This window comes from Aythya marila (assembly GCF_965140915.1).
Source record: "Aythya marila genome assembly, chromosome: 19".
In the NCBI taxonomy this organism is placed as follows: domain Eukaryota; kingdom Metazoa; phylum Chordata; class Aves; order Anseriformes; family Anatidae; genus Aythya; species Aythya marila.
In genome coordinates, this window is record NC_139060.1 from 443,826 (window position 1) to 470,826 (window position 27,001).

At 57.0% G+C, this 27,001-nt stretch overlaps 1 protein-coding gene across 1 annotated transcript in view; it reads right to left on the reverse strand.

Annotated features, from left to right (window-relative positions):
* Positions 1 to 3,946: 3,946 nt before the first annotated feature.
* Positions 3,947 to 27,001, reverse strand: part of NPDC1 (neural proliferation, differentiation and control 1) — a 29,764-nt gene continuing 6,709 nt past the window's right edge. Inside the window, exons 2-9 of the mRNA XM_082775532.1 lie at positions 16,667 to 16,810; positions 8,383 to 8,490; positions 7,894 to 8,070; positions 7,681 to 7,747; positions 7,093 to 7,177; positions 6,864 to 6,943; positions 6,642 to 6,738; positions 3,947 to 5,851 (exon numbers count right to left, since the gene is read on the reverse strand). Coding sequence (XP_082631658.1) covers positions 5,774 to 5,851; positions 6,642 to 6,738; positions 6,864 to 6,943; positions 7,093 to 7,177; positions 7,681 to 7,747; positions 7,894 to 8,070; positions 8,383 to 8,490; positions 16,667 to 16,810 — 836 coding nt within the window. The 3' untranslated portion in view covers positions 3,947 to 5,773. The remainder of the gene's footprint in view (positions 5,852 to 6,641; positions 6,739 to 6,863; positions 6,944 to 7,092; positions 7,178 to 7,680; positions 7,748 to 7,893; positions 8,071 to 8,382; positions 8,491 to 16,666; positions 16,811 to 27,001) is intronic.

The window sequence follows — 27,001 nt, forward strand, 5'->3', positions numbered from 1 at the left end:
ACAAGATCCAAGTGGCAGCGCTTCCTGGGCAAGGCTGGGCATTCCCAGCTCCCTGACACCATGGCATGACTCTGCTCTCCCTTGCTGCGCAGTGGAAGGCTGTGCCACGGAGGCAGGCTAGAGGCCCCAGAGCTCTGGGTGTGCCTCTTGGGCTAATTGCAGCCTTCGCTATCGGGCTGATCTACTCCACAATGGACGTGCTTGATATTTTCTCTATCTCAAGGGCTTTCCTTTCCTCGCAATGGAGTTATTGGGTCCCAGGTCGAGACATTTTCACCTTTATTCCCTCCTCCCTGGCAGAAGCTTCCCAGGATGCTCCTCACAGCCTGCTCCTGATGGTCAGGCTCAAGCTGGGATGCACCTGCCCCATGGCAGCTCCTGGGGCCAGGCAGGGCCAGCCAGGCCTGGTACCTGCTGACCTGCTGACGGAGCTAGGGCAAGGGCAGCCTGATCCAGCACCTTTCCCTGTTTATTAACCCAGATTACTGGGAGCTGTTGTTTAGCCTCTGCAGTCTCACACTTGAGCTATGCCAAGGAGGTAGGCTTGAGGAGCACCCTCCCTATCACTGCGTGCTGTGGCAGTGCTTCTGGCAGGCTGGAGATGAAGGCGGCTTGCTGCTGGTTTTTGCTGCTGTTTTCTGTGCATGGTGACTGAGCAGGGGTAGCTGCCCAGGGCTAGCACCCACAGCACCAGTGGCAGCCCATAGCCCAGCACAGGGCCCTGCCACAAGGGGGAAGTGGAACTGGAAACACCCCCTTCTAATGGTTTTCATATAAGTGAAAAAATGAAAAAGTGAGGTGGATTTTGGGCCCTTCCTGAGTCCTGCTGGTTTCACTGGGCGTTTACCAACCTGCCCCGATCCTGCAGTTCTAGAAGAGGACAGCAGACAAGGAAAATGACCAGGAAAAACTTGAAGGATGCAGAAAGCTAGTTGGGGACATGGGCAATCCTGAGTGAGTACCGTGTCTGCAGGACCTGCCTGGGGTGAGAAACAACAGGTGAGAATCCTTCCCACCAGTGCCCTTCTGTCTCACCGCTGCCCCAGTCACGGCTGCAGGTGCGTGTTTCAGCCGGGCCGGGGCCGTCAGCCCGGCGGGTCCCACAGGCAGGGCTGCGGAAGTCTCGCTGCGGGACACAATCGCAGCCATCAGCCCTGGCTCCTCCGGGCTCCAGCTGCGGCCCCAGGGTTTCAGAAGATGCCTCGGCTGGGCAGTAACTCCTCTTCCCTTTGATTTATTGTTCCTGGGCCGGGCCCCCTCCTCCTGCCAACCTGATCTTTCACTCCATCCCCCCAGGAAGCAGCCCAAGCCTGCTGCCCGCCAAGGCCTCAAACACATTCCTGCTCCCTTTCATATACAGGCGGAGGGGAAGGGAGACGTTGACTTTGAACTGGCCCTTTGTAGGAGCAGGGCCCATTGTGGCGGTGATGGTTTTAGCTGGGGGATGTGGAGCGAGTCAGTGGGGTTTCTCAGTGTCCCCTGTACATTTCAATAGGGTGATCTCTGGGGCTGCGTAAGGTGGGGGTCAGTGTGTGCCAGTGGCTCGAGCTCAGCATCTCTTTGCCCTTTCAGGGCAGATCCTCCTGCTCTGTCCCCAGGCTTGGGCTGCAGCCCATCCTGGCAGGCCAAGCTCTGTGATCAGCCAGAGATCACTGGGATCCCACTAGAAAAAGCTCACTGGAAAGAACTGTGCATGTCCTCCCCAGCTCAGTAGGATAGTAGCAAGCTGGGGCAACAGAAATGCAGAAACATTTGTCTCTTTCCTTTGCTGGGTGTGCTGGTTTGGCACCGGTTTGCACTGGTTTGGAGACAGAAGATATTAAGAGAGTATGTGATCAAAGATGATGTTTTATTCACTGTCAATCCACAACACAGCTGTCAGTTCTGTGCTGGGTGCTGCAGTTTCATGCTTAGTGCAACCAAGGCAGAGTCATATGGTAGGCTGCAGCCCTGTACTGGTGGGGATGCAGCACAGCTAGACCCAAACATCACCATTTACACACCAGAATCATCGTGTGTGTGTGTGTGTGTGTGTGTGTGTGTGTGTGTCTGTGTGTGTGTGTGTGTCTGTGTGTGTCTGTGTCTGTGTGTGTCCGTGTGTGTGTGTGAAGCACAGCTCCTCCATGCCACTGCAGTTTGCTTGGCTGCACCAGAAGAGGTGCCAGGGCCAGGCATGCAGGGCCAGGCAGGAGAGGGCTCTCAGTCTGTGCCCTGGCCTGTGCCTTTGCGAAGGGAATTGTGACTGAGAAGCATTTGTCCCACAGTGGTAGCAACCTAGGAGGCACAGCTGGGGAGAGGCTGCAGCCTCACATGCGGGTGGTGGGTTCTCAGGCTGCTAGGGTAAGTGTTAGTGGGCTGGGACCTTTCTGAGCTGAGCTGTGCAGCAGCTCTGCCCTTGTGTGCCCACCCTGCTGCCTCTGCTCAGCAGGAGCCCCTGCTTCCTGGGCTCTGTAAGCTGCTTCAGTCTCGCTGACTCCAGGAGGACAGGCAGGAGGCTTGGTGCTTACCAACCCAGCTGAAATGGAAGTCCTGGAGGATGGTTTGGTCCAGAGCTGTGCCTTCATCAAAGAGAACCCTGCAGTACAGAGCCTGGGGTATAATTTGGGTATCATCCACATCACTGCAGTACCCAAACCTGCCAGCCCTTCCTCCCTGCCTTTTTACAGGTGGGGAAATAGAAGCACAGGCAGACGGACTGAGCACAGACCCTGTACCTGGCCCTGGTCTTTCCTGGGATGTCTGCATCATGGAAGTGATGTCCCAGGACAAATGAATCCTCTGTGCCCAGTCATGCAGCAGAGGCATGACTTCCTGGGGGACATGGGGCACCTGCTACTATGGGGCCCTGAGTAAGGGGGTCTTCCCATTGTAATGGGCTACAGGAGGAGCAGCAGGCTCCTACTCAAAGCTAAGACTTCCCCCCAAACTGGGTATGTTCTGAGAGGCAGTTGGCTCTGAGAGCAAAGGAAAGATGAATCTGGGGACCTTGGAGGGGGTGATCATGCAAGGGCTGTGTTTTCCTAGGGGTGAGCCCTGGTGGGGCTTGGTGAGCAGGGCAGTGCAAATAATGGCCCTGTGTGCAACTGGAGACCCCGGTGTCCCCCATACAGTGTGCATAGGTCAAACACGCCAGGCTGAGACTTGGCTGGGGACCCAGCAAGTTTGGGGAGCCTGGCATGGTGGCAGGATGTGGGTAATGCTTGGCCAGGTCCCCAGCCATGGGGTGGCCAGGACAGCCATGAGCAGGCACGAGCAAAGCACCCTGACAGTACTGGTGGTTCAGTGATGAGTCAGGGAGTGACCCGCCCAGGGCTGCACAATAGCACCCGACCCTGCAGCACCGAAACCCGGAGGAGACAAGATTCTATCAGTGTGAGGGGGCTGGCGTGATCAAAGGGCTGGGAGCTCCTATGGCTACACAATGGCTGGTGGGAGGGAGCACCGATAGCCCTTATCTGCCAGCCCCACTGAGGTGCGAAGGGCCCGGCCCTGGGGGGTGAGAGATTATCAGGATGGGAGGGTTTGCCCTGGGTGATTTAGGGCTGGGTGCAGGCAGACACAGCTGGGGGCTTCCACTCAACACCTCTCCAGGGAAATCTGTCCCAATGGAGTGGATGTTCTGGCAAACACATACATCTGAGAAGCAAGAAAGTAAAATGGTTCTTGCTGGGTCTAGGAAAATTCCTGGGCATGGTCCAGAGAGTTGGCTCCCCGAAAGTTCTGCTGTTAGAGCAAGAGGGCAGGCAGTTACTCTTGCTCTCTCAGGGAAGGTTTTGGGATGGGGGAATGGCAGCTGCCCTCCCTGCCCCTGGCATCCCCTCCTCCCCAGAGGAGACCCCCCCCCACACAAAGGTCCCAGCACAGGACCCACATCCAAGCACCTGCAACAGAGCAAAGTTGCAGCAGGGCACAGCCCGCCTAGCCCCACAGCACACACTCACATGGGTCTCAAACATGGTTGTTTAATAAAATTTCCTTTTAAAATAACTACAATCCATACAACAACAATGGTCTTGGGGAGAGGGGCAGCAACCCGCATGTAACAGCACGGCGAAGAGAAAGGATCTGTGCAGTGATGACTGCTGCCATTGAGCCCTGTGGGGAGACAACCCTGCACCTCCACCATGCTAACACAGGGCCACACCACTGTCTCTGCCATGCCATACCTGCTGGGGGGTAGCTGCGCTGGCAACAGCTCCTGCACTTGCAACAGGCTTCCCTTGTGCAGCAGGTCATCGGTGGCTATGATGGTCCACACCAGGGGCTAGACATGAAAACATCTGCAAACTCATCCCAAGCCCTGTGCTAGAGGGCTTGTGGCCAGTGCAGCAGGGACGCTCTGGGACTTGGAGCATCAGGCTCTGAGCAAGGATGTGCTTGCAGCAACTGGCAAGAGCACAACTCATCCCTCTCCTGCATGCTCCACCCAGACATACAGACATGGGCAGAGGGTTCAGATGGGGCCCTGGACCCTAAGATGGACTGGAGGAGACTGTCCTCTGCCATGATGGGATGTCTGGAGAGAGCAATGGGCCAGGGGGTGTGGGGATGCTGCTAAGGACATGGGCTCCACTGGGCAAGGGTGTGGGTTTGGACAAGGGCAGGGGCCAGGGGAAATGCTGGCATGTGGAGGGAGCATTTTGGCTGCTCTTGCTCTGCACTGGGCAAAGCTATGCTTGCCCGACTGTTCTCACTCCAAAGGCTCTGTGTGGCTTGGGGAAGCAGTGCAGGAAAGACACTGTGACTTGCTTACTGCTCCTGGCCGTCTGTGTTCCTGCCCTTCTCTCTCCTTCCTCCTCCACAGCTACACAGGTTTAAAACCAAAATACTTAACCCCTTCTGATTGTTCACTGCATTGATGCCTGGGGTGAGATTCCAGCAAGGAGCAAGGGCCTCTAGGGAATCCTCCATCTCCAGTGGGCACAGCCCGGGCATGGGGTCCCTCAGGCCCTGTCACCTTGCTGGGAGGGGGGTTAGGGTGTGCAGTGGCACCAGGACTGCCAGGGCCTGCATCCCAGGGCCTCTAAGGACCAGCCCCAAAGAGGGGACAGTGCTGGCCCAGGGACCCAGGCAGACCCCCTCCTCCTGGCCAGGCACCACAGTGTGGCCTCTGTGGCGGCTGAAGGAGCACTGCGGGGAGCAATGCCTACAACCTGCCTGAGATCCCTCCTGCTCCTGCCTTTTGCTAACATGGCTGGGGAGGAGGGGACTGAGCAGGTCCTGGTGCCAGTCAGCGCTGAAGCTGCCAGAGATGCCATCAACTCCTAGGAAAGTTTCAGTCCCTCCTGGAGGGGCTTTCAGCAGTTTGGCCCCAGCTGCAGCTGACTGGCAGCACCCACTCCTCTGGGCTGTCCAGGCATCTTCAACACTGTCAGCCCTGAGCCTGCTCCCCAAATCCCACTCTGATCGTCCCCAGCTGCATTGGGAAACAGCCCTTAGCCCTCCTCAAAGCACAACACAGAGGAAGCGCCATGGCCCCGACGTCACTGGCACTGATTGCCCTTGGGCGCCCTGCAGGGCTGGTGCGTTCCCCGGAGCTGGAGCAGCGAACAGATGGCAGGGACGCGATCACATTGGCAAAGAGGACAAGGACACTGGAAACGGGGGCGACCCCCCCCTCCCATAGCTGTTAGTGGGTGTTTATTGGGCAGGCGTCGAACAGTCTGGCAGAGGGACCTGTGCCCCTCGGCCCAGCATGGGCGCCCTGTGGCGCCTGGGCCATGCCGTTCCGCACACAGTCCATAGCGAGCTTGGGTGTGGGGAGGGGGGGATGTTACTGGTGCAACTTGGGGTTTGGGGGGTGTAGGGATGAGTCGTCAAACAGCGGGTTCCTCACTTCCATTTCTCCAGTCTGCAGAGTGGGATGGAGGGGAAAAGCAGAAGGTCAGGGCCGTGCTGTGGGGCTGAGCCTCCCCATCCCATGGGGCCGGGCTTGGACCCCAGCCCCAGGGCACAGCACAGCAGCACCCGAGGGTGGGAGGCCTTGGCCCCCCAGCTGGAATCCTCTGGCCAATCCTGAACAGCGGTGGGGTGAGGTGCTGGGCCCAGAAACCCATACCACAATGTCCAGCAACCTGGCTGGCAGGAATGGGGTTCATTGCCCAGACTGCCATCAACTGCCCCTTAATGGGCCTGTAAAGATGTAATGATGACCCTTAATCTGGGCCCTGATGGCCGGGCTCCGCAGCCATTACCATGTGAAAGGCTCCTTCGGGGCCTCTTTGTGCTCTTTGTACCCAGGGCTGTTAGGAGCTGCCCTTCCCCAGGGTCCCCTTCGAGCTGCAGGGTCAGAAATGCCCCCTCTGGGTCTGAGAGGTCACAAACCAACAGGATGAGCCACCCCTTCGCGTGCCCATATCCCAGTGCAGCAGGCTATCCCCATGTCCCAGTCCCTGCCCCTTCTTGGGGAGCCCTGTTCCTGCCTGTTGGAGTCTGGTGGCCTGTTGGGAGCTGACTGGGAGACAGGGAGAAGGCAGAGGGACTAGACCATTTCAGGGGCTGATGAAGGACAAGTTTAAAAGGCTCTTTGTGATGAGCCACACATCCTGGGCATCTGATTGAGCCCACCCCACAGGCACAGGGTCCCCCCAGCACACCCTGCAGAGCTCACAGGTGCCCCAGCCATCCCGTGCCCACCTTACCGGAGCCAGCCCAGGGCACTCGTACACAGTGAAGTCTCCATCCTCGTTCTCCTCATCGGATGATGCTGAGTCTGGCACCTTGGGCTCCTCTTTATGCCTGTGGAGAGAGGTTGCAGAGAGACCACATGTCCTCATCACAGGCTATTGGGATCCTCAGCCTGTGGCACAGCTGTGGCAGCTCTGGAGCTGCTACATCTTTGTTTCCAGGTAAAGGTTGCTTACTTCTCCATGGAGAGCATCTGCTGCTTTTGGTGCTGGTAGTGGTACATCTGGGCACTCTGAGCCAGCGTCTTGTCCCCAGGCTGCAGAGAGAGTGATGGCAGCTGTGAGGGCAGGGCTCTGGAGAGTCCCAGGCCTACGGCAGCTACCTTGGGGGGGCTCTGCCACGTGGGGGGACATATGCCTGGCCCAAGCACCAAAATCCCTGCAGGAAGGGAGGTGGGCACCTTACCGAGATCTTGTCATAGGGGAGAGGGCTGGCCGTTCTCTCTGCTGAGTAGTCTGCTTTCTGTGCCAGCCTGACCTCCTTCTGCAGCCTGGCGATGGGAGAGGACAGCAATGTCAGGAGTAACTCGCAGAGGGGAGCCAGTGGTCCTCCTGGGGGCCCCAGCCCTCCCACACAGATCCCTGTTCTCTGTGATGGTACCTGTGACCGGCTGCACACTTAGGCCAGGTGGCTCTGCCACTGTGTGGGGACCTGGTCACAGCCACCTCCATCCTGCAGGCCATGGGTACACAGGGAGCTGGAGATGAGCCACCAATACGCCACGGGAGTCAGCACCCAGTACCAAAGTGATGCTCACAGCATGTACCAGCGCTCTCAGGAGTCATGGTCTATGCCTGGCGTGGGGGTGTCCCACCATTGCCCTCCAGCACAGACCCTGGTGGAGATGGGCAGTGGCATGTCTGCAGTGGGACCAGCATGGACAGCTGTTACCTTTACTCCAAGACTTCCCCACGCCCTGGAGAACAGGGGAAACAAGCTTCCCAGGAACAAGGACACTGAAGGACTTGTCAGCACCAGCAGGTTTGTGCTTACCTGCACCAGCAGACTGCAGCCACAATCAGAGCAGAGATCCCAGCCACTGTGCACACCACGATCAGCCCTGTGGAGGGGACAATGGGGTGAGCCCCAGCTGTGCAGCGCCCACCCTGCATTGCCCAGAGCAGTGCAGAACCAGCGTGGCCACTGCCAGCCTATGTTTCCCAGGTGAGGGTGTGAGACCTCCCACATCTGTCTTGTGGGCCTTACCAAGCACCACGTCGTCATTCGAAGGGATGGGGGATGCCTCCACAGGATACTTCGTTGCTGCAGTGCTGGTAGAGGTGGAGAGGGTGGCAGCTGCCTTGCTGCCAGCTGGGCCCCTCCGCAGAAGCTCCTCTCTCAACCTGCTGGGCACTCGCTGTCTCCCAGTGGTGGCTGGGGTGGCTATGGGACAAAGCTGGGTGTGAGCAGAGCAGCATGCCTGGTGCCCAGATGCATGCCTGAGAGGGATGCAGCTAGGGAAGGCCTGGCCCAAGTCACTCAGGGCCAGGAACTGGGCAAGCAGGGGACATCCCTGCATGGGGAGGAACAGCAGCCTCCTCCAAAAGCAGGGCTGTGCAGCGCCTGGTGGCTCCAGGCTGGCACTGTTGTTCTGTCCCGGTCAGCCAGGGACTGGCAGGAAACTTGGGTGTGATTTCCTGCCCCATGAGCTCCCCAGTTCTGAGCAGGACTCTACTGACTGGAAGTAGCACTTACTCCTGGGCTTGCCATCCTGTAGTGCATGGGGTCGAGTAGCGTCCTGCCTGGCCAGCACGTCTGCCAGAAAATCAATTTCTTCCTCTAAGCTGGGAACAGACGTCCTCCCTACACCAAGAGAGACATGTGTGTGAAATGGATGCCCTGGGACAAGAGCCATGGAGTCACTCCTGTTATGCAGGATGAGGGCCCAGCCCAGAGACCACATCGAGCATCCGCCTGAGAAGGGGCTCACATTGCTATTTAGAGTCCATCCCCAGTCCAATGTAGCTCTCTGACACACTGATGGTCCCAAAGCTGAGAAAGCTCCTAACCACTCTTTGTAAAGTTTTCATGCCACAAACTCCAGAGGCTGCATGTCAGGGAGCAACCAACCACAGCCACAACCACCTTAATGGAGGAGCCCGTGGTCCCTGTGAGGTCCCGCAGGAGCAGTCAGCCACCAGCATGTGCTGCTCAGGAGCTACCATGTGTCCCACTCCATCACAGCGCAGAGCACAGGGACACAAGCCAGACTGCGAGAGGCACCTGGAAGCTGTTCCTCTGCTGTGGGGTGTGAGGGACAGCTCTGACAGGGGCAAATCTCAGAACAGCTGCAGGCCCAGAACTGCCAATTCAAGGCCAGTGAAGACACACCTGAATGCTGGCCCCAGTCCCAAACTTTCCTGTACACATCAGGGGTCTTGGACTCATCCAGAGGGCTAGTGGCTGGGGGAGGCTGGGACCGTGCATGCAGACCCCTGCTGCTGCGGCTTTGTGTTGCATAGGGCTGAGCTCCTCCTCACCTCCACGGGGCTCACAGGTCACTCAGCCCCTGCCCAGGCAAGTGTTGTGCTCTGCTTCCTGACTGCCACAGGCTTCTCCAGTCCCATGAGCAATGGGGTAGTGGCCAGTTCCTCCCCCAGCCCCACGCCCTGTGCAGCGGGAACCACTAGGTATCCCCAAGGCCTTGGTGGGGATTTCATGGTGGGGCAGCCCTCAGCTATGTTAACCTGACTTGGTGAGGACCCGAGCCATGAGCAGTGTGCCACCTGCAGCATGGGGCACAGGCAGGTCCCTGCCAGCCTGGGGGTGCCCACGTGCAGGGTGATAACACAGACTGGCAGAGCAGGAGGGGAACCACCACCCCATGCTTGCAGTGCCAGGCAGAACGTATGCTCACGCATATGGCTTTTAACAGGATTAAACTCAACTTCAAAGCTAGAAGACATCCCTGTTCCTGCTGCCTCTGCCTCTCAGTTGCTGCATTCAGGCTGTCCCCAGTGGGAAACCCTGGAGGGTAAACCAAGACATACAAAGGCGACATGGTGCAGGCAGTTTGGTTCCTGGATAATTCAAGGTTATAACAATTACAGCTCCTCTGGAATTTGTCATCGCTTTGAGCGTTTGGAAATAAACACTGATTCCCTCTCAGCCAGTCACAAAGACCCCTCTGCCGCCCCCGCCTACCCCTGTGACTCAGAGCTGCTGTCTGTCTGCTCAAGCCAAAAATCAGTTTTAAACAGAGACACCACGGGTCAGACAACCTTAACCCACAGGAAATGAAACCATGGCCAGGGCTGGTGCACGTCAGAACAGGGAGGTTGTGTCTCTGCACCAACATGACCCATTTAACCTGTGCTCAGCCAAGGGAGGCAAAGCCCTCATCCTGCCTGTGCTAGCACTCGCCGTCATACGTGGAACCTCACTTCGGTTGCTTTCTGGAATCATGTGCTTTGCCAGGTATCTCAGCACCTGCTTTAAACGTGCATGCAGAAGGCTCCAAAATTAGTATGAAGAGCCACTGATCTCCCTGAATCCCTCCACCCCAGCTCCCCAGGAACCTCCCAGCCCAGGGCCCAGTCCCTGTCCCCATCAAGGGATGCTGCAGCTGGAGCATTGCACATGCCCATTTTGCCTGGCTCGTACACCCAGATTTCCACTGCCAAGGCATTTTGCAAAGTAGCACAAGCTGTGAAGGCAACAGCATGAGGTTTGGGTTTGTGCCACCAGTGCCAGGATGAAGAGGTTAGCATTGCAGTGCCAAGGTGCTGACATGTGGCCAGGCTTCCCTGCCAGGAAGGGGCCAAGCCGGACAGCCCCTGCATACCATGGGGGCAGCCCTGTGCCCAGCAGGGACAGCCCTGTGTGGGCTCTCTGCCACATTTAGGACAAGGACTGTTTCCATTCCAACATCAGCTGTGCCAAGGGACTCCAGGGAATGGCCCTGCCTATGCAGACCTGTGGTCACCTTCAGGCTTAGGGAATCTGGGCTGTTATTTGTCCCTCTGGTAACGGGGTGTGCAGCCCATGTCATAGTTGTGCTGTGATACCCTTTGCCTTGGGCAGACGCTAAAAAGAAAAAAACAACAAAATGCTGGAAGAACCATACAGAAAGGGAAGAAAGCAGCTCCTGAGGTGCTCTGGGACACAGCGCTCAAACCCTTTCCAATGTTTAAAGTGGCACTAAAATCATTAAAGCAGATTTGCCATTTGCTCATTTTCAGATTTGCTAGGAGATTCCAGGTCAGGTGACTCACCTGCATTAACCAGTTTTATTTCTAAGTTCCCTTTCAGCTGCTAAAAATCCCCATACCCCTATTTCACTTGGTTTGAAATGAATACAGACTTTTTCATTTTTGGCCATTAAATTTTAAAAGCATTTAATTTTAATAGCAGCAGAGATTTTCCCCAGTGATAACCATGTCTGCAGCATTTACAGGGCATGGCAAGCAGCAGCATGGCACTGACGAAGGATCCCACTGGGCACTGAGAGCAGTAGAACTGCTGCAGTGAAGCCCCAGACCAGCAGCTGCTCCCCAGGTGATGGAGCTGTAGTCCCAAACCTGCCCTGCTGCATTGGCAGCTTTGGGGAGACCCCATGTAGGGCTTCAGAGACCCCACCTTCAGCCCTGCCCACAGCTGGTGCCGTGCAGTGGCCCTGAACCACAATTTGGGACAACCCTGTATGAGGGTGAAGGCAAACCTGGGGGCTGCCCTATGTGTGGAAGTTCAGGGGGCTGGGATGCAGGGCAGTCTCTGGTAGAGTTTGCTGAAACTGAGGACTGAGCCTTGCTGAAGCCCAGGGGTGGAAACAGAGAGGCCAGGGAGATGCATGGGGGGTCATCAGAGAGAAGGATGGCCACAGCTGTCCCTAGCACCTGTGCCAGCAGCTGAAAGCAGCACCCACAGAGGAGGGCAACCAGGTACGCCACGATGTTGCTGTCATTCCAAGGAGATACTTGCCATCCCATGAGCAGGCTGTCCTGCGAGCCAATACCTTGAGTTCCCTCAACGAAGCAGAGTGGGCACGCTGGGCAGGCAGCAGACATGCAGCACGCACCCAGGCACAGGGTGCACACCAGGCAAGCCCTAGGCATGCATGGGGTGTGGGTGCCCTCTGATGGGGGCTGCCAGCACCTGCCTGCAGGCAGGCCCAGCCAGGCTGGCACGCAGTGCTGACAACCCCAGCCTGGGGCGCTCCCTGCCCGTGGTCTCCTGTGCATGACTCTGCAGTGTGCAGGGGTCTCACCATGTAGGGTCTGGGTACAGCAGAGAGCATGAAGGGACATGTGCAGTCTTCTGCTCCAGGTGGAGGAAACCTGGCATTGACAGTGTAAACATCCCAGCCCCCATGGGAAGTCATAAAATTTTTACAAATCCACTTATTCACACCATCTTGCTCCAGGTAAGCAGATGCCTTCCCAAGTGCAGGGCAGTGCAGCAAGTGGGGCTGGCATCCCCCCTTCCCCTCTTCCCAAAGCGCTTCCCCCAGCCTGGATGGGCTCAGCCCCATCTCTGCCAGACCCTGCCCTGCTGCAGGCTCTGTGCTGGTGGGGTTGAGCAGCAGCACGCAGCAGCAGGGACCTGACAGTACAAGCCGCGTCTTGCAACCCTCAACACAAACCCACCGCAGCATGTTCAAACGGCACATGGATTCAGCCCTGCTCTTCCCACAGTGCACTGGCAATCATCTGGGGACTCAGACCCCATCACAACCCCGAGGTGACCTTGGAGCAGGGAGCGCCAGTGAGGAGCAGGCAGTCTGCAGGCAGTCTGCTGCAGGATGCTCCACAGAGAGTCCAGTGCACCCCATCTCACCTCTGTGCTGGTGCTGCGCTGGGTACACCAGAACGCCCATGCATGCCATCACCAATGGGAGGAACACGCGGCTCACGTGCATTATCCACTTGAGACCCAAAGCAGCGCGTCTTGCCCTGAAAAGCCAAGCCAGCAGCACACACTGCTGCTCTCAGTGCCGGCCTGGCTGCCTGTGTGCATGAGTGGGTGCGCCAGGGAGAAGAACCCTGGCTCCTGCCCACACTTCTGCTGGGAGCTGCAGCCAATCATGGGAATGGTGCTGCAGCGAGCACCGCAGCAGCTGGGATCCCAGGATCAGCGTCACTGGCAGTCGCAAGTGTCTCAAGGATGCCTAACCATTTAAAGGGGCTGCCCACACTGCGTGGGCAGCCCTTTTAAAGGTTTAGGCATCCTTGAGACATGGCAACCACCCTGTTTCCAAGCTGGCATTGTATCTTCCCCTCCACAATGCAGATATCACAGCTCCTCTGCATCCTTGCAGAATCTCCTGGCTGTACTGAGAGAGCTGGGAGCTGCTGCTTGCTGCCAGATGGAGATGGAGGGTCAGTGCCCAGGATGCAAAAGCAGCCACAGAAGAATTGGTGCCTCCCTGCCACCCACTCTACAAAAGGTGCTTCGGGATGCTGCTGGTCCCCTGAATGCTAAAAGAGGATTTGGGAGGGTAATAGTTTTCTTCCACACCTTTGCTGCAATGCCAGGCTGGCCTGCTGCAAAGGGCTGAAGTGGGAGCCAGAAGTTGGTGGTGTTGCTTTAAACTGCAGCTGGAACAATGCTGGCAGCAAGGCCAGCAGAGGCACCTACATGTTTACCGCCAAGGAAAGGATGCTGCTGCAGCCCTGCATCTCTTTACCAATGCTGGCACAGAGCAGGGTTGCTATGGAGATGTAGGCACATGTGCAGCCCTTCCTAGAGGGAAATTCACTCCCAAGACTTTACAGAACAAACCTCAGCCCGCTAGGAGAGCCGTTCGGCACCCCTGGAAGCAGAGTCTTTGTGTGGAATACCTATCTGTCTGTCGGACACCTGCTTGCTGCTGAGCACCAAGCCCAGACCTCATGCCAGCACCTTCTCACAAGCACTTGTGTTTCAGCACAGTCCATGCCCTCTGACTGACAGCCAAAAGGCAGCACAGAGCCAGGACCACTTTGCTTTGGTTTTCTTCCCTCTAATTTAAGGGGTGATCTTTCTACCAGGAGGTTGATGCAGGAGGTAGGAAGGATTGCCCCCTGCATGTCTGCATGCAGGAAGCATGGGCTGGGGAAGATATCTGCAGATAAAGACAGATGAGCCATGGGCTAGGGGCAGGGAGCAGAAACCTGTGCCAGGAGCCCTGTGCTTGAATGCTGCCCTGGAGGACTTGCCCTGCAATGGCTGGGTGCTGCCACCTGCCAGGTCCCCACAGCCTTCATGTCCACACAGGTCTCACTGCCTTAACAGCACTACAGCAGGATCCCAAAGGTGCTCAATGCACAACAACCAGAACTCAAACCATCTCCCTGGATGACCCCATCCCTCCACAAGGCAGCATGGATTTGGGGGAGCTGGCTCTGGGTCCTGCTGCAGCTCAGCCCCATGTATTGGGCCCTGCCAAGGCACGGAGCAAGCCAGCAGTGGCACGGTCCCTGCACTTGTGGGACAACCAGGACCCCTGGCCCTCCCCATCTCCCCAAGGGAGCCCATGTGACCACCTGCTCAGCCTTCCACAAATCTGGGGCCATTCACTGGAGGCTCGCTCCCCTGAATATTTCATGGTACTGCTTGAAACACAAACACTGACATAGATGGCTCTGACTTAGGAGGTGCATGAGCACTCATCCTCCCCACCTGCTTGCCTGTCTCCTGCGCAGCCTGGCACCACTGCTGTGGTCTGTCCCAGGATGTGACAAGCTGCCCAGAAGATTTTGGGTGCTTCCCTGTCCCTGGGACTGCTATGAAGGGCTGTGTCACACGCTGTTGTGCTGTGCCAGCAGGGATGTTGTGTAGCATGCCAACACCATGCCCCAACCCCTTGGGCCAGTGCTGCAGGGTGCCACCAAGTACAGCAGCTGGGTGCCAGGAGAGACCCTGGGCTCTGCTGGCCATTGAAAAGCCTACAACCCTTTAGCAAGAAGGTTTGGGGGCTGAAGGAGTGAAAAGCAAGTGAAAAGGGGTGGTTGGAGGAACACACTGGTTTGCAGGGAACACTCTTGCCCCTGACTACAGCAGCATGACAGTTCTGTTGCACAACAGTTGCTTCAGTGTGGCTCTGTCTCCACCCTGCATTTCCCAGGAAGTTTCTGTGTCACACCTGTGGCTCCAGGGACCTGTCCACAGGGCAACCACAGGCACCCAAAGTGCCTGGCAGGTAACTGCGGCTGCACAGCAGGATGCTGGTACCCAGTGATGCTCTGAGAAAGTTGCCCTTCCTTCCTCTGTATTGTTCCCAGCTGCATTTCCAGCAGTGCTTTCCATGCGCAGGGGTCCAGCTCTGGTTGGGGAGCACTGCCACCCACCAAACTGCACTCACACATGCACCAGGTGCACGAGGGCCTGTGCAAAAGCATCTGGCACACAAAAGCCAAAACATGCCATGTGGCAGTGCCATAGCAGTGCAGAAGCCCCAGTCACATACCCAGATCATCCCCAGTGACACCTCCAAGCAAGCAGTATGCGTGGGCACTGCCAGGTCCTGGCTCCTTCCCAACACAAAGAGGCTGCTTGATTTTAGTAAAAGCAAAAATAATTGGTTGGAGATGTAGTTAGAGCTTTATTTTGCCTGGATATTGAATCTGCAAGAAAAGCCATGGGGGCAGTGGTGGGGACAGAACAGAAGCTTGAAGCTTTCCAAACCACACAGAGTCAAAGGTCACCCTAGACAACTCACATACCTGGCTCCACCTGCACAGGCTGTGCGGGAAGATGGGTGTCTCTGTGCCGTGGGCATGTTGGGCAGAGTGCTGCATGCAGCCACGCTGGGAGCACCTCCATGTGCCACAGCACAGTGCTGAATGGCACTGGGATTGGGCAACCACAGGTTCCTGCTCCCTGGGGATGCTGTCATCATCTCTGCCCTCTGCAGAGCAACTCAGGCTGTGCCACAGCCCCATGGTCTCTCCCAAAAGGAGCAGGGGGACAAGGCACCCTGCAGCCTGCAGTGCCCTGCGCACAGCTGGACAGGGCTCTCACCCAGCAGACTTCATGCTATTGACTCAAAGCTTCCACATGCGAATGCCAGGCTGTTAAAACGTCATCAGAAGAGATGGCAGCCCGAAGCAGATCCTTGTCTCCATCTCACTATGACAGCTGCTCTGTGAAGAATGGTCTCCCTTGCTGACTCTGCATGCAAATGGAGAGGCAGGGATGGAGCAGAATGGGGAGGGTCAAAGCAGCACAGGAAAGAGCAAAGGTGAACTCTGCCATGAGCTACCATGAGCTGCAGCACTAAAGAGCCCAGGCCAGGCTGGGGAAGCCTTACCACACTCAGTGCTTATGGCACACAGGGGCCTGAACCACAGGCCAGTGTTATCAGGACAGTGTTACAAACCAAGGTGAACCAGGTATTTAAAACCCAAATGCCAGCACAGATCAGCTCTGGATTGGGTGACATGGTGGTTCTAGCTGTGGGCACCTGCTTGCATCAGGTCTGCACAAGGCTCTGTGCACCCAGAGCCACTACTCTGCTGCTGCATGGCCTGGGCCTCTGTGCCACCACCTCTGCTCCTCCAAAGAGCCCCCACCCAGCACAGGCAGCACGGGAGCATCCCTGTGTCCACCCAGGCCCCTTCTGCCCCTGGGCCCTCAGGTGGCACCCATGGGTCCTGGCAGGGCCCTGCAGCAGCTGTAGTTTCCAGCACTGCCATTTGTGCTGCTGCCAGCCCAGCCACTGTAGGCCTGAGTGGCTGGAGGAAGGTGTGGAGGGGAGGGCAGTGCTCTGCACACTTGCTGCCAGCTCCAAAACCACCCTGCACCTGAGGCAAGGTGGGGCTTGGGGCAACACAGCAGAGCTGAGGCTGCCCAGGTGCTGGCAGGGACATGGCTGCAATGCAGTGGGGGTGTCAGATGATGGGCAGCAGGGGTCAGGTGGGGTCACAGGCCAACAGATGCAGTCCCAGGGCTGGGGCCACAGGCAGGAACATGGGAACTTGCCCCCCACCAGGGCACGGGGTGGGTGTCCATAGGGCAGGCAGAGGCAGGCAGGGGTTGCAGGACGGGTGTATGGACGTACCGCTGAGTGAGAGCTTCTTCTGGACACATCGTCCCTTGTCATCCTCCAGGAACTGGGGCAGGCAGGGGCCGCAGGCACCTGAGCCTGGTGGGCAGAACTCCCGTCGCTGCAGGGTGCAGTCCAGGCTCCGGGGACATGGCTCTGCTGCAGGACAGGAAGACACACATCAGGCAGAGCAGAGGGGTTGGAGGTGCCCTTGGGCCAGGCACCTAGTTGGCTCGCAAGCTGTCCCTGACCAGCACTGCTGCCTTCACAAACCACAGCAATTAAGCATGTGTTCTAATGATCAATGCAAGCTGGCATCGAGGCAGAACTGGGCAGGTTCTGCTCAGTGTACACCAGGCACAGTGGGATGGGGGCAGTGCAGCTGGCCTAGCCCTGCTCTTCACCTCGCCATGCCCAGATGTGCCCACCCGTGAGGCACTGTGTAGACACGGAGAGGTTGGCCCCACAGAGATGGATGCCTGGCTCAGAAAGGCACCGAGTCCCCAGCTGGCTCAGAGCAGCAGGGGGCACCCTGCCACTGCTCCTGGGTACCACCGCTGTGGAGGTGACCCCGCCGTTTCCCCCCAGTGCCCCAGCTTTCCATAGGGCCCTGCGGGAGAAGGGCCAGGCCCAGCTGCCCCCCAGCCTGGTTATGAGTCAGGCTCCCAGCACCATCCCACGCTTTGGGAGCCATTCCTGTCATCCCTTGCATCCCCAAAAGCACCCAGCTGCCAGGGCCATGCTAGGGAATGTGTCCCCTGCCTGCTTGTGGGGATGGCAGTGCCAGGTCAGCCCTGGAGCAGCAGGGTGCTGACTTCAGGAGTACCCCACGAGAAGGGGAACACCAGCTTCTGGGGCTTTCCTTTGCGTCCCTATCCCTGCAGCATGCCCAGGACGAGCACAGGGCAGCCACTGCTGCACCCAGGCACAGCGCAGCAGAGGACTCTGACACAGGATAAAGGTGCCAGAGCTACCTGTGCCTGCATCACTCGAGGGCCACCAACAGCGTCTCTGCCCCCCAGCGGGAGAGAGGCGCCAGGTGTGATGTCACCCAAAGTGTCCTCGCCGTGGGGCTGTGTGGTTACCTTGCTGGTACAGAGAGTGCAGCGGCATGGCAGTGATGGCTGCTATGGCCCTGCACTGGCCACCTGTTGCCCCCTCCACACCCTGTGGGGCATCGCACTAATCGCTCTCAGGCTGGCAGAGCTGCCATCTCAATTTAACGAAGGACAGCAGAGCTGCCTTTGCTGCAATGGTTTATTGTGCAGGCGGTGTTTTCTCAACATCTCCAATGAGGCCCCATTAGTACAGCAGCCTGATCCACTGAAGCCCAGCGCCGTGTGCACAGCAGCAATCTGGTGTGATTTGCTCAGGGTATGCTCCTGCACGCCACGGCTGGGAAGAGGCTGGAGGCACTTAATGCAGATAGTTTAAAAGCATTAGGAGCATGAGAAGCAAGTCATAGCTGCTTCCAGAGCTTGATAATTTCTTCATTAACAGAAGAAAGCAACAGCCAGACTGAAAAAACTAAGGACAGAAAGCAACAGGGGAATCAAAAGTTTCAGAAGGCACACCTCTGTGAGAAGGCAGCAGCGAACAGCTTGCCCCAGCTGCTAGGCACAGGCACAGAGCGGGGTTCTGGGTCACAGGGACCCCTGTGCCTGCAGCTGGCCCCTCCAGACTCAGCACAGGGCTTGGCCATGCAGAGCACTTGTGAGGTGAATTAACGTGCAATGGAAAAATAATTGGGTCTTTAAGCACAGGAGCTGGACTTGGCCTGTCTGCTGCTTGCCTGCCCTGACCTCCCTCTCAAGGCCACATTCGACTTAAAATCACACACCAAAAAAAAATAAAAAAAAAAATCAGCAGCTTAAGTGCAGGAGGTTTCAGGGCAGCAGAGCCAGCAGCCTCGGGGATGAGGACACCCCACATCCCTGCAGGGTGACACCCAGCCTGAAATTCAGGTGACTGTTTCCCACAAGGCCAATTGGAAGCCATGGTCCTGGCATCCTCAGCCAGTGCCCAGCAACCAGTTAAATAAAACTCAGCCTGCAATATATAAAAGGTTGTTATCTTTGTTTGAGGAACGAGCTGTGCCTGTGCAGCTGTCACGGGTTGGGATTAGGAGTGAGACAGACAGGCACTGATCTAATTAAGCTCCCGATGTTTAATCAATCACTGGTTAGTGAGCAGATATTGCCATGTGGGCACACTGTTGGGGATTGGGGTCCCTGTTCTGCTGTGACAGCTCTGGGGCCCCATGAGCCCTCTGAAACCCTGCCCTGTGCACCAGCAGACAGATGATGGGGCGCACCTCCTGTTGCAGGGTGAACTGCCAGGATAGGACCCTCTGCAGCACTCTGTGACAACCTGCACTGGCTGAGCCTGTGGGTCCCCCTGCACGTGGACCCTGAGGCAGATGCCCATGCTGGCAGCCTAAAGCATGCACACATACAGCACGCGCTTCCTGTGTGCACCGCAGTAACAGACGTGGCATGTCCCCATGGTCACACCTTGGCCTCAGGCTCAGAGCCCAGGATGGGGTGGGGAGGTGAGGTCCAGGCTGGCCCCAGGGTACAGGGACTGCAAATTGCTGCAGCTCGCCTGGCCACAGCACTTTCCCAAATCCACAGCACCCCCTGTCATGGACACTGCACAGCCATGCAGCCTAGCCTGCAGGATGGTACAGGCCAGCTGCCAGACACGCAAGAGGAGCGTACCATAAAACAGTACCCAAAGCATGGCCCAGAACACCATGCCCAGATGTGCTGAGGAGGTCTGGGGGTGGGGGATGCTCCATCCAAGCCTCCTGTGCAGACAGAGCAGTGAGAGGCAGATCTGCCTCTAGCTCAGTGCAGCGTGAGCAAAGGCAGCACCTGACACTGGGCTTTGGGCTGGGACAAGGTGCCTGCCATGCTGGGGAAGGCTCCGTGGCTCCCCATAGACAGAGGCACACGCAGGAGCTGAGCCTAAGGACAGCCCTGCTGCCAGCCTGTGCAGGAGGGCCAAGTAAGCTGACACAGCCAGTGTGGAAAAACAAACATCAGGGTGAACATTAGCTAAGAGCCTATGGGACTGGCCCTGTGCATGGGAGGAAACGCTGGTCTGAGAGCTGTGTACACACACACACACACACAAGCACAGACATACACTCACACCAATACATTATCCGGGCTGGTAAGCTCAGCACAGCTCTCCCAAGCCCTAAGGACCCATGTCAGAGCCTCCAGCTTCTACGTGGGGAGAACCATCCTGGGGCACCCGCTGCCACCAGCCCCAGGGCAAGCAGCGCACCTGCCGCACTGTCCACCTCAGGCTGGTCTGAAGAGGTGCTGAGCTGCTGACACTTACAGCCCCGAATAAAATGTTTTTTGAGATTTGTGCCAAAACACAAATATGAAAAAAATAAATCAAGGAGGACATCCGGGTGACAATGGAACACAGGAAGTTCTCTTGGTGTTTAAGTCCAGCAGATAAAAGTTAACGTAAGAGGGAAATTAATTAGCACTGAAGGCTGGTATGAGCACTCACACTGTACACAGGTGACACCCAACCTCCCGGGCTAATGGGGCCCCAGCCCCAGTGGCAATGCCAGCAACGTGAGCATGCAATGCATGCACTAGTGCATCAGCTATGGCAGCTGTGTGGTCAGGGGGGCTCTTGCCTGCCTCCTGCCAGGAGCAAAGCCACCCTAGGGCCACAGGTGAGGAGGGAGAAGGATCCGGCCCTGCACAGAAGCAAAGTGAAGCCCCCAGCAGGCAACAGCTCCCACCCTGTGGCCTACCATGACCAAGCTGAGTCATGGCGACACTGCAAGGGGAGAGACTGGGACTCCCTGGGGACAGGGGGCAGGTCTTTGCTGCCACCAGAGCAGCATAGCTGCCTTCTCTTCACATCCTGCAGGAGCCACTGTGCTGGGATGGTCACATCTGGGAAATGCAACCCGTGGCCTTGTCACTGCCTGGCTGGGCTGCCGGGGGTGCTGCTCACCTGCCAGGGATGGGGACTACTTTGATACAGCCCCTAGAGACCTGTCAGAGGCCAGGAGGCAGCTGCTTCCTGCTGGAAAACTGCCAGTGCCTCTGCAAACACAGCCCAGCAAGTTCTCAGCAGGTCACTCCTCCTCCTCCTCCCCCAGCCAGGTGACGTGGCAGCTGCTCTGAGTCTGCTCACAACCTGCCTCCCTCATCAGTGTTCCCAGCAATGTTGCTGTGAGCTGGCACCAGTCAGGGCTTTTCTCCCAGAGTCACCTCTGCAACCCGCTCTGATGGCTGAGCTGGCCCTGAGCAAGGGGGTGGGCAGCCCTGCTGCTCCGTGCCGCAGACCACCAAGTGCTGGTTCCCACAGCAGCACTGGTTTGTCCATGCAAAAGGGGGAGAAATGGCACAGGAGCTCCCATCCCTGTCAATGCAGAGGCTAACACTGCTCCCAACCCTGCTCCGCTGGTCCATGCTGGAGGCTGCAAATAAATCAACTTGCAGCTTAAAGCACTTGCCTGCCTCCTTGTTTGGTGGGTTTGTTCAAGCAACACCACCACAGCACTGGGCTTCCCCAGCCTGCATGCCTCCATGAGTGGCTTGCCTCAGGGCTTTCAGCTTGTTTGAGTTTTGTCCTCTCCAGACAGGCAGGTGCAGAGGTCCGGCACAGGCTGTCCCCCCAGCCACAGTCAAGTGACAGCCCTGCAGGGCTGGGCAGCCACAGGTGGGAGAGGACGCAGGATCTGTGCCAGCTGATGGCTGCCTGTGCCAGCCTTGCAGACATCGAGATGGGCTCCTGGAGCTGTGTCCCCCTCCAGATGTGTCAGCTCCAGGCCCAGTGACAAGGTGCAAAGGCCAGGGCAGAGATGGGCCCTGACTCCAACCCCCCAGGGTAGCACAGGGCAGGAGAAATGCACAGGGGACAGGCCACCTCTGCCTGCCTTGTTCCTGGGGTAGGTGCTGCAGCAAGGACACTCAGGGGCCTTGCACCCTTCCTGCAAAACAAATCCCTCCCTGGAAGGCTCCCCAGTGTTTTCAGCCTGTAAGGGTGCACTCAGAGGCTCACCATGCTGCTCCTCAGGAATAAGCTGTAATGGACAAGGAGTGAGCACCCATGGGTGCTGTGGGAGCCCAGAGTGCCAACATGGAGAGTTAGAGCCAAACCCACCCAAGATGCTGGGGGGGATGCAAAACCTTTGCTATCCTCAAGCCACCTTGCCTTACTTCAGTTTTCAGTAAGACCACATTACCTCAGAGCTGGTCCCTGCAGAGGCATCACTTGCCATGCCCTGGGGCATGTCTCGGCAGCGTCCCTGACATGCTGGGAAGGGACTGAAGCTGCAGTACAGGGCTGTAGGGAGTGTTCATCCTCCCTGAGGAGAGGGCTTTGGAGGAGTGGGAGAGGAGGACGGAGGATGGGGTGGAGATGGATGGGAGCAGTGCAGAGCATGGAGTGGTGAGTTCCACACAGCACCTGCTTTGGACAACATATACAGTACTGCCAGAGCAGATCCTGACTACAAACACCTCAAAAACTCAATGAACTCTTGTTTTCCCACTCCTCAGAACAGGGAAGGGGTAGCACCAGACGTTCTCCCTGTGCTGAGCTGAAGGAGCAGTATTTCATTTAATTGCTACTAAAATACCTGACTGGACAGAAAAATTGCTATTCACCACCTTGGCAATTTGCCTGGCACATCAGGGAAACAGGAGCAGGATTAATGGGCATTGCAGGAAGGGGAGATAGCACTAGGATGGATGAAAACAGCTCCTGTGAACCACAGCTCCTGGCCCCACTGGCCCTGCTGACTAGGTGAAGCTGCTGCTTACTCGGAGATACCAGGGCAGGGCCAGGAGGCAGCGATGGACAGGGACCTGGGACCCTTCTTCCCTGCCCCGCAATTGCATTGCCTGCAGCAGGTGGGCTGGCAGCTGCCTGGGGGGCAGGACCCTGCTCTCCAGTGGCCACAGGGGACCACTGCTAGCCATGCATTTCTCATGGGAGTGGTCATCAAGCCTAGGCACATGTCACACCTCACCCCTCCTAGAGCCACACAGGTCTATCTGCCAGGTGCGCGGAGTGAACTGGGGACACTGAGCCAAACAAGACCCCATCCTCCATCCTGTAGCCCTCTCACTGCATCCAGCGGATCCCTAGGCAGCTCCAGCCCCATGGGGGCTGCACAGCACCAGGAAGATCAGGCATCTCCTCCCCACCAGCTCTGCAGCACTGAGGCCTGCCTCCAGCCACAAGTGATTTGCTTTACATATTCAGGAAGAGACTAAAAAAAAAAGAAAAAAAAAAAAAAGGAGGAGAAGAAATAGATGTTACATGCAATTTACTTGGTGCAAGCCAAGCATCATGTACTGCATGCAGAAGACATTCTCCAGTCAGACTGATGAGGTACTCTTGGTGTGGATGGAGTTAGGGGGGAGTTGAACTCCCCTACACTGGGGATACCAGGCTCACACTGGTGTCACCCCATGCCAAAAAGAACTTGCTGTACTCTGCAGCTTAGAACATCCACCTCTGTTCTGGTTTACCAGGCTTTGCTCAAGCAAATACCAATTTATTCATTTTCCTTTTTTTTTCTGCGTGGACACTGAAGTTTGGGGGAGGGTAGACTGTCCCACAAGCTGCTGCCTGCAGGTGCTCCCCCCCGACAAAAACCCGGCAAGGGGCTGCCATGGATGTTCTCCTGATGCTGCCCAGCAGCAGCTCCATGCCCCAGGCCCCATGGCTCCAGCCAGCACAAGCAACAAGGCCCAAGTGCAGAGAGCAGTCAGGTGGGCAAGTCATAGGGCCTCACCCAGGGAGACCCACTCTTGCACCCTGTTATGCTCCAGGACAGCATCGTGCAGTGCTGCAGATTCTCACTGCACTGGGGACTGCACCAGCATCGCAGGGGATGGGCATCCCTGGCACCACTGCTGCAGTTGCACGGCTTTACGGTGCTGAGCATGGGCCCAACCAAAGCCTCAAGCAACTGGACTTCAGTGGTCCCGCTCTTCTCCTCCCAGCACTGACCAGGCAGGCTCGTGCTGATGAGCAGGGCAGCCTGCTGTGCCACAGAGGCTGGAGAGGTACCAGGGCACAAAGAGCAGAACCACTCTGCGGTGCTGTCGCTGCACCAGCTGCTGTGAGAAGGAAGCAGAGGTAAGCCCATCCACCCTGACTGAGCACCCGAGGAGCTGACAGACCAAGTGCAGGCATGGCCACAGCTTAGAATCATAGAATACCCTGAGCTGGAAGGGACCCATAAGGATCATCAAGTCCAACTCCTGGCACCACACAGGTCTACCCAAAAGTTTAGACCATGTGACTAAGTGCACAGTCCAAACGCTTCTTAAATTCCAACAGGCTTGGTGCAGTGACTACTTCCCTGGGGAGCCTGTTCCAGTGTGCGACCACCCTGTCTGTGAAGAACCTCTTCCTGATGTCAAGCCTAAACTTCCCCTGCCTCAGCTTGACACCATTGCTGTGGGTCCTATCACTGGTGATTAAGGAGAATAGGTTGGCGCCTGCCCCTCCACACCCCCTCACGAGGAAGTTGTAGACCTTGATGAGGTCCCCCCTCAGCCTCCTCTTCTCCAGGCTGAACAGGCCCAGTGACCTCAGCCGCTCCTCATACGTCTTCCCCTCTAGGCCCTTCACATCTTTGTCACCCTCCTCTGGACACTCTCCAACAGTTTTACATCCTTTTTGTACTGTGGTGCCCAGAACTGCACACAGTACTCGAGGTGAGGCCACACCAGTGCAGAGTAAAGCGGGACAATCACCTCCCTCGACTGACTAGCAATGCCGTGCTTGATGCACCCCAGGATACGGTTGGCCCTCCTGGCTGCCAGGGCACACTGCTGGCTCATATTCAACTTGCTGTCAGCCACAACCTCCAGACCCCTCTCTGCAGGGCTGCTCTCCAGTGTCTCGTCGCCCAGTCTGTATGTATAGCCGGTGTTGCCCCGTCCCAGGTGCAGGACCCGGCACTTGCTCTTGTTAAACTTTATGCGGTTGGTGATCGCCCAGCTCTCCAATCTGTCCAGGTCTCTCTGCAAGGCCTTTCCACCCTCAGCTAAGTCCACAACTCCTCCAAGTTTGGTGTTGTCAGCAAATTTATTCAGAACACCTTCTAGTCCTACATCCATGTTGTTTATAAAAACATTGAAGAGGGCTGGCCCTAAAATGGAACCTTGAGGGACCCCACTAGTGACCACCAGCCTGATGTGGCTCCATTTACCACAACCCTTTGAACCCTACCTGTCAGCTAATTGCTCACCCATTGTACGATGTTTTTGTTTAGCTGTATGCTGGACATTTTGTCCAGTAGGATCCTATGGGAAACTGTGTCAAAAGCCTTGCTGAAGTCCAAAAAGATCACATCAGCTGTTTTCCCTTGATCGACTAGATGGGTGATCTTATCATAAAAGGAAATCAAATTTGTTATGCATTTGTTCTCCATAATTTTACCAGGCACTGACGTGAGACTGACAGGCCTGTAATTGCCAGGGTAGTCTTTCTTGAAAATTGGCACAATATTTGCCAGCTTCCAGTCTACTGGGACCTCTCCAGATTCCCAAGATTGTTGAAAAATAATTGAGAGAGGTCCTGCAATGACGTCAGCCAGCTCTTTAAGCACCCTGGGATGAATCCCATCCAGACCCATGGACTTGTACGGATCCAGGTGGAGAAGCAAATCCCACACACATTCAGGGTTGGTTGGGAGTTTGTCATTCCCACTGTCATTCCCACTGTTTGTCATTCCCACTGTCCTCCAGCTCAGGGCACCCTGAGCAGGCACATCGTGCACAGGAGCGTGCTTTGACTGGATGTGCCAGCACAGTTTCTAATAAATCCAGGAGCAGCAGGGCCATGGTTAAGCGCCACTGTGCCCACTGAGGCCAGATGCTTCCCTCCCACATCTTGCTTGCATTCCACACCTCCAGGAGACATTTGGAAGCCTTTAGTAAAGATGCATCAGGCACGATTTTGCTGATAAAACGCCCTCTGGCAGCTTGGAGGCAGCAGCATAGGCAGCTTCACTGCGTGTGGGATGGTCTGTCCATCCTGCCCGCACTGTCTGACCCACATGCTGGCACTGGCCTCAGCATTCCCTACAGACCGTGAAGCCCTGCAGCAATGGGACCAGTGACATGACCAGTTATCAACAGGTCCCAGGGGACAGGCGGCATAAGTCCTATAGTACTGTAGCAGCAAAACCAACCCTTATGGGACCCTGGGCAGGGAGCCCACCCATGCCAGCGCTCAACTGGACACGCATGGTGAAAGGCAAACGGAAAGGCCCGTGTCACCCTGTCCTGCCCTTATTCAGCTTTCACACAGACTGCACCCACTCTGACTCAGCCCGCAGTGAGGTAGTGACAGAGCTGCAGAAGAGCTAGCCCTGTGGGGCTGGGGACACAGGGGGGCTTCCTGCAACCTGGGCAGGAGCTGGACCTGGCCCCCGGCCCTGCAGGAGGCACAGCCGTGTCCGGGGTCTGCCTGTGGAACACAGCACCCTGGGACTCCAAGGTGCTGCAGACAGTGTCAGAGCAGCAGAGGAACCACATGGAGATTTCCTTTGTTTTTTATCCCCCAGGAGAGGCAGACAGCTCAAGCAAACCTCCTAATTTCCGGCCAGGAAGCCAAGAATTAGCGCTGCCGGCAGCCAGCCCCACGCCGGGTCACATTACTGGCAGACTACCGGGGCCTATCCCTCTGATGGCTTAGCAGGCGGCTTGGAAATAATCCCTGGCAGACACAAGATGATGAGCTGCTCAAACCAGAGCTTCTCCTCCCACTGCCCCACAGCACACCAGAGCTGTCAGCCCTGAGGAGCACTCCCCAGCAGCCCCAGACTGCAGAAATGCCCCAGCCTCGGCCAGGTCCAGTCAGCACCCATGGTGCTGCCTGCATACAGGGCCAGGGCCACCTTCCCTACATTTTGCCCTTTGTTCACCTCCATCCCCCAGGAGGGAAACCGAGGCTTAGGAGCACGTCAGGAGCACCGTGATGGGCTGGGCTGGGCTGGCTGCCAGAAAAGCTCCCTGTTGGCACGTCACCCGTGTGTCACCTGCCTGGGCTGGCGGGGCTCAGCCTGCAGAAAGCAAACCTCCCTCCTGCTGCTTGAGCGAGGGCTTTGCCTGCCCTGTCTGCATTGGAGAGGCCTCAGAAACACGCTACTGGGCACACTGGCAGGCAGCTGCTGCCTTACATTGTGCTGGACACAAAATGGAGCAACTGGGATCGCAGCGCTTCACTGATGGGAAGGGGCAGGACATTATATATTACCTGCTCTTGGCTGCATTTTCTTCCTTGAATTCAAAGCAGACAATGGAAGGAAATGGAAAATGCCCATGTGGGAACAGGACACAA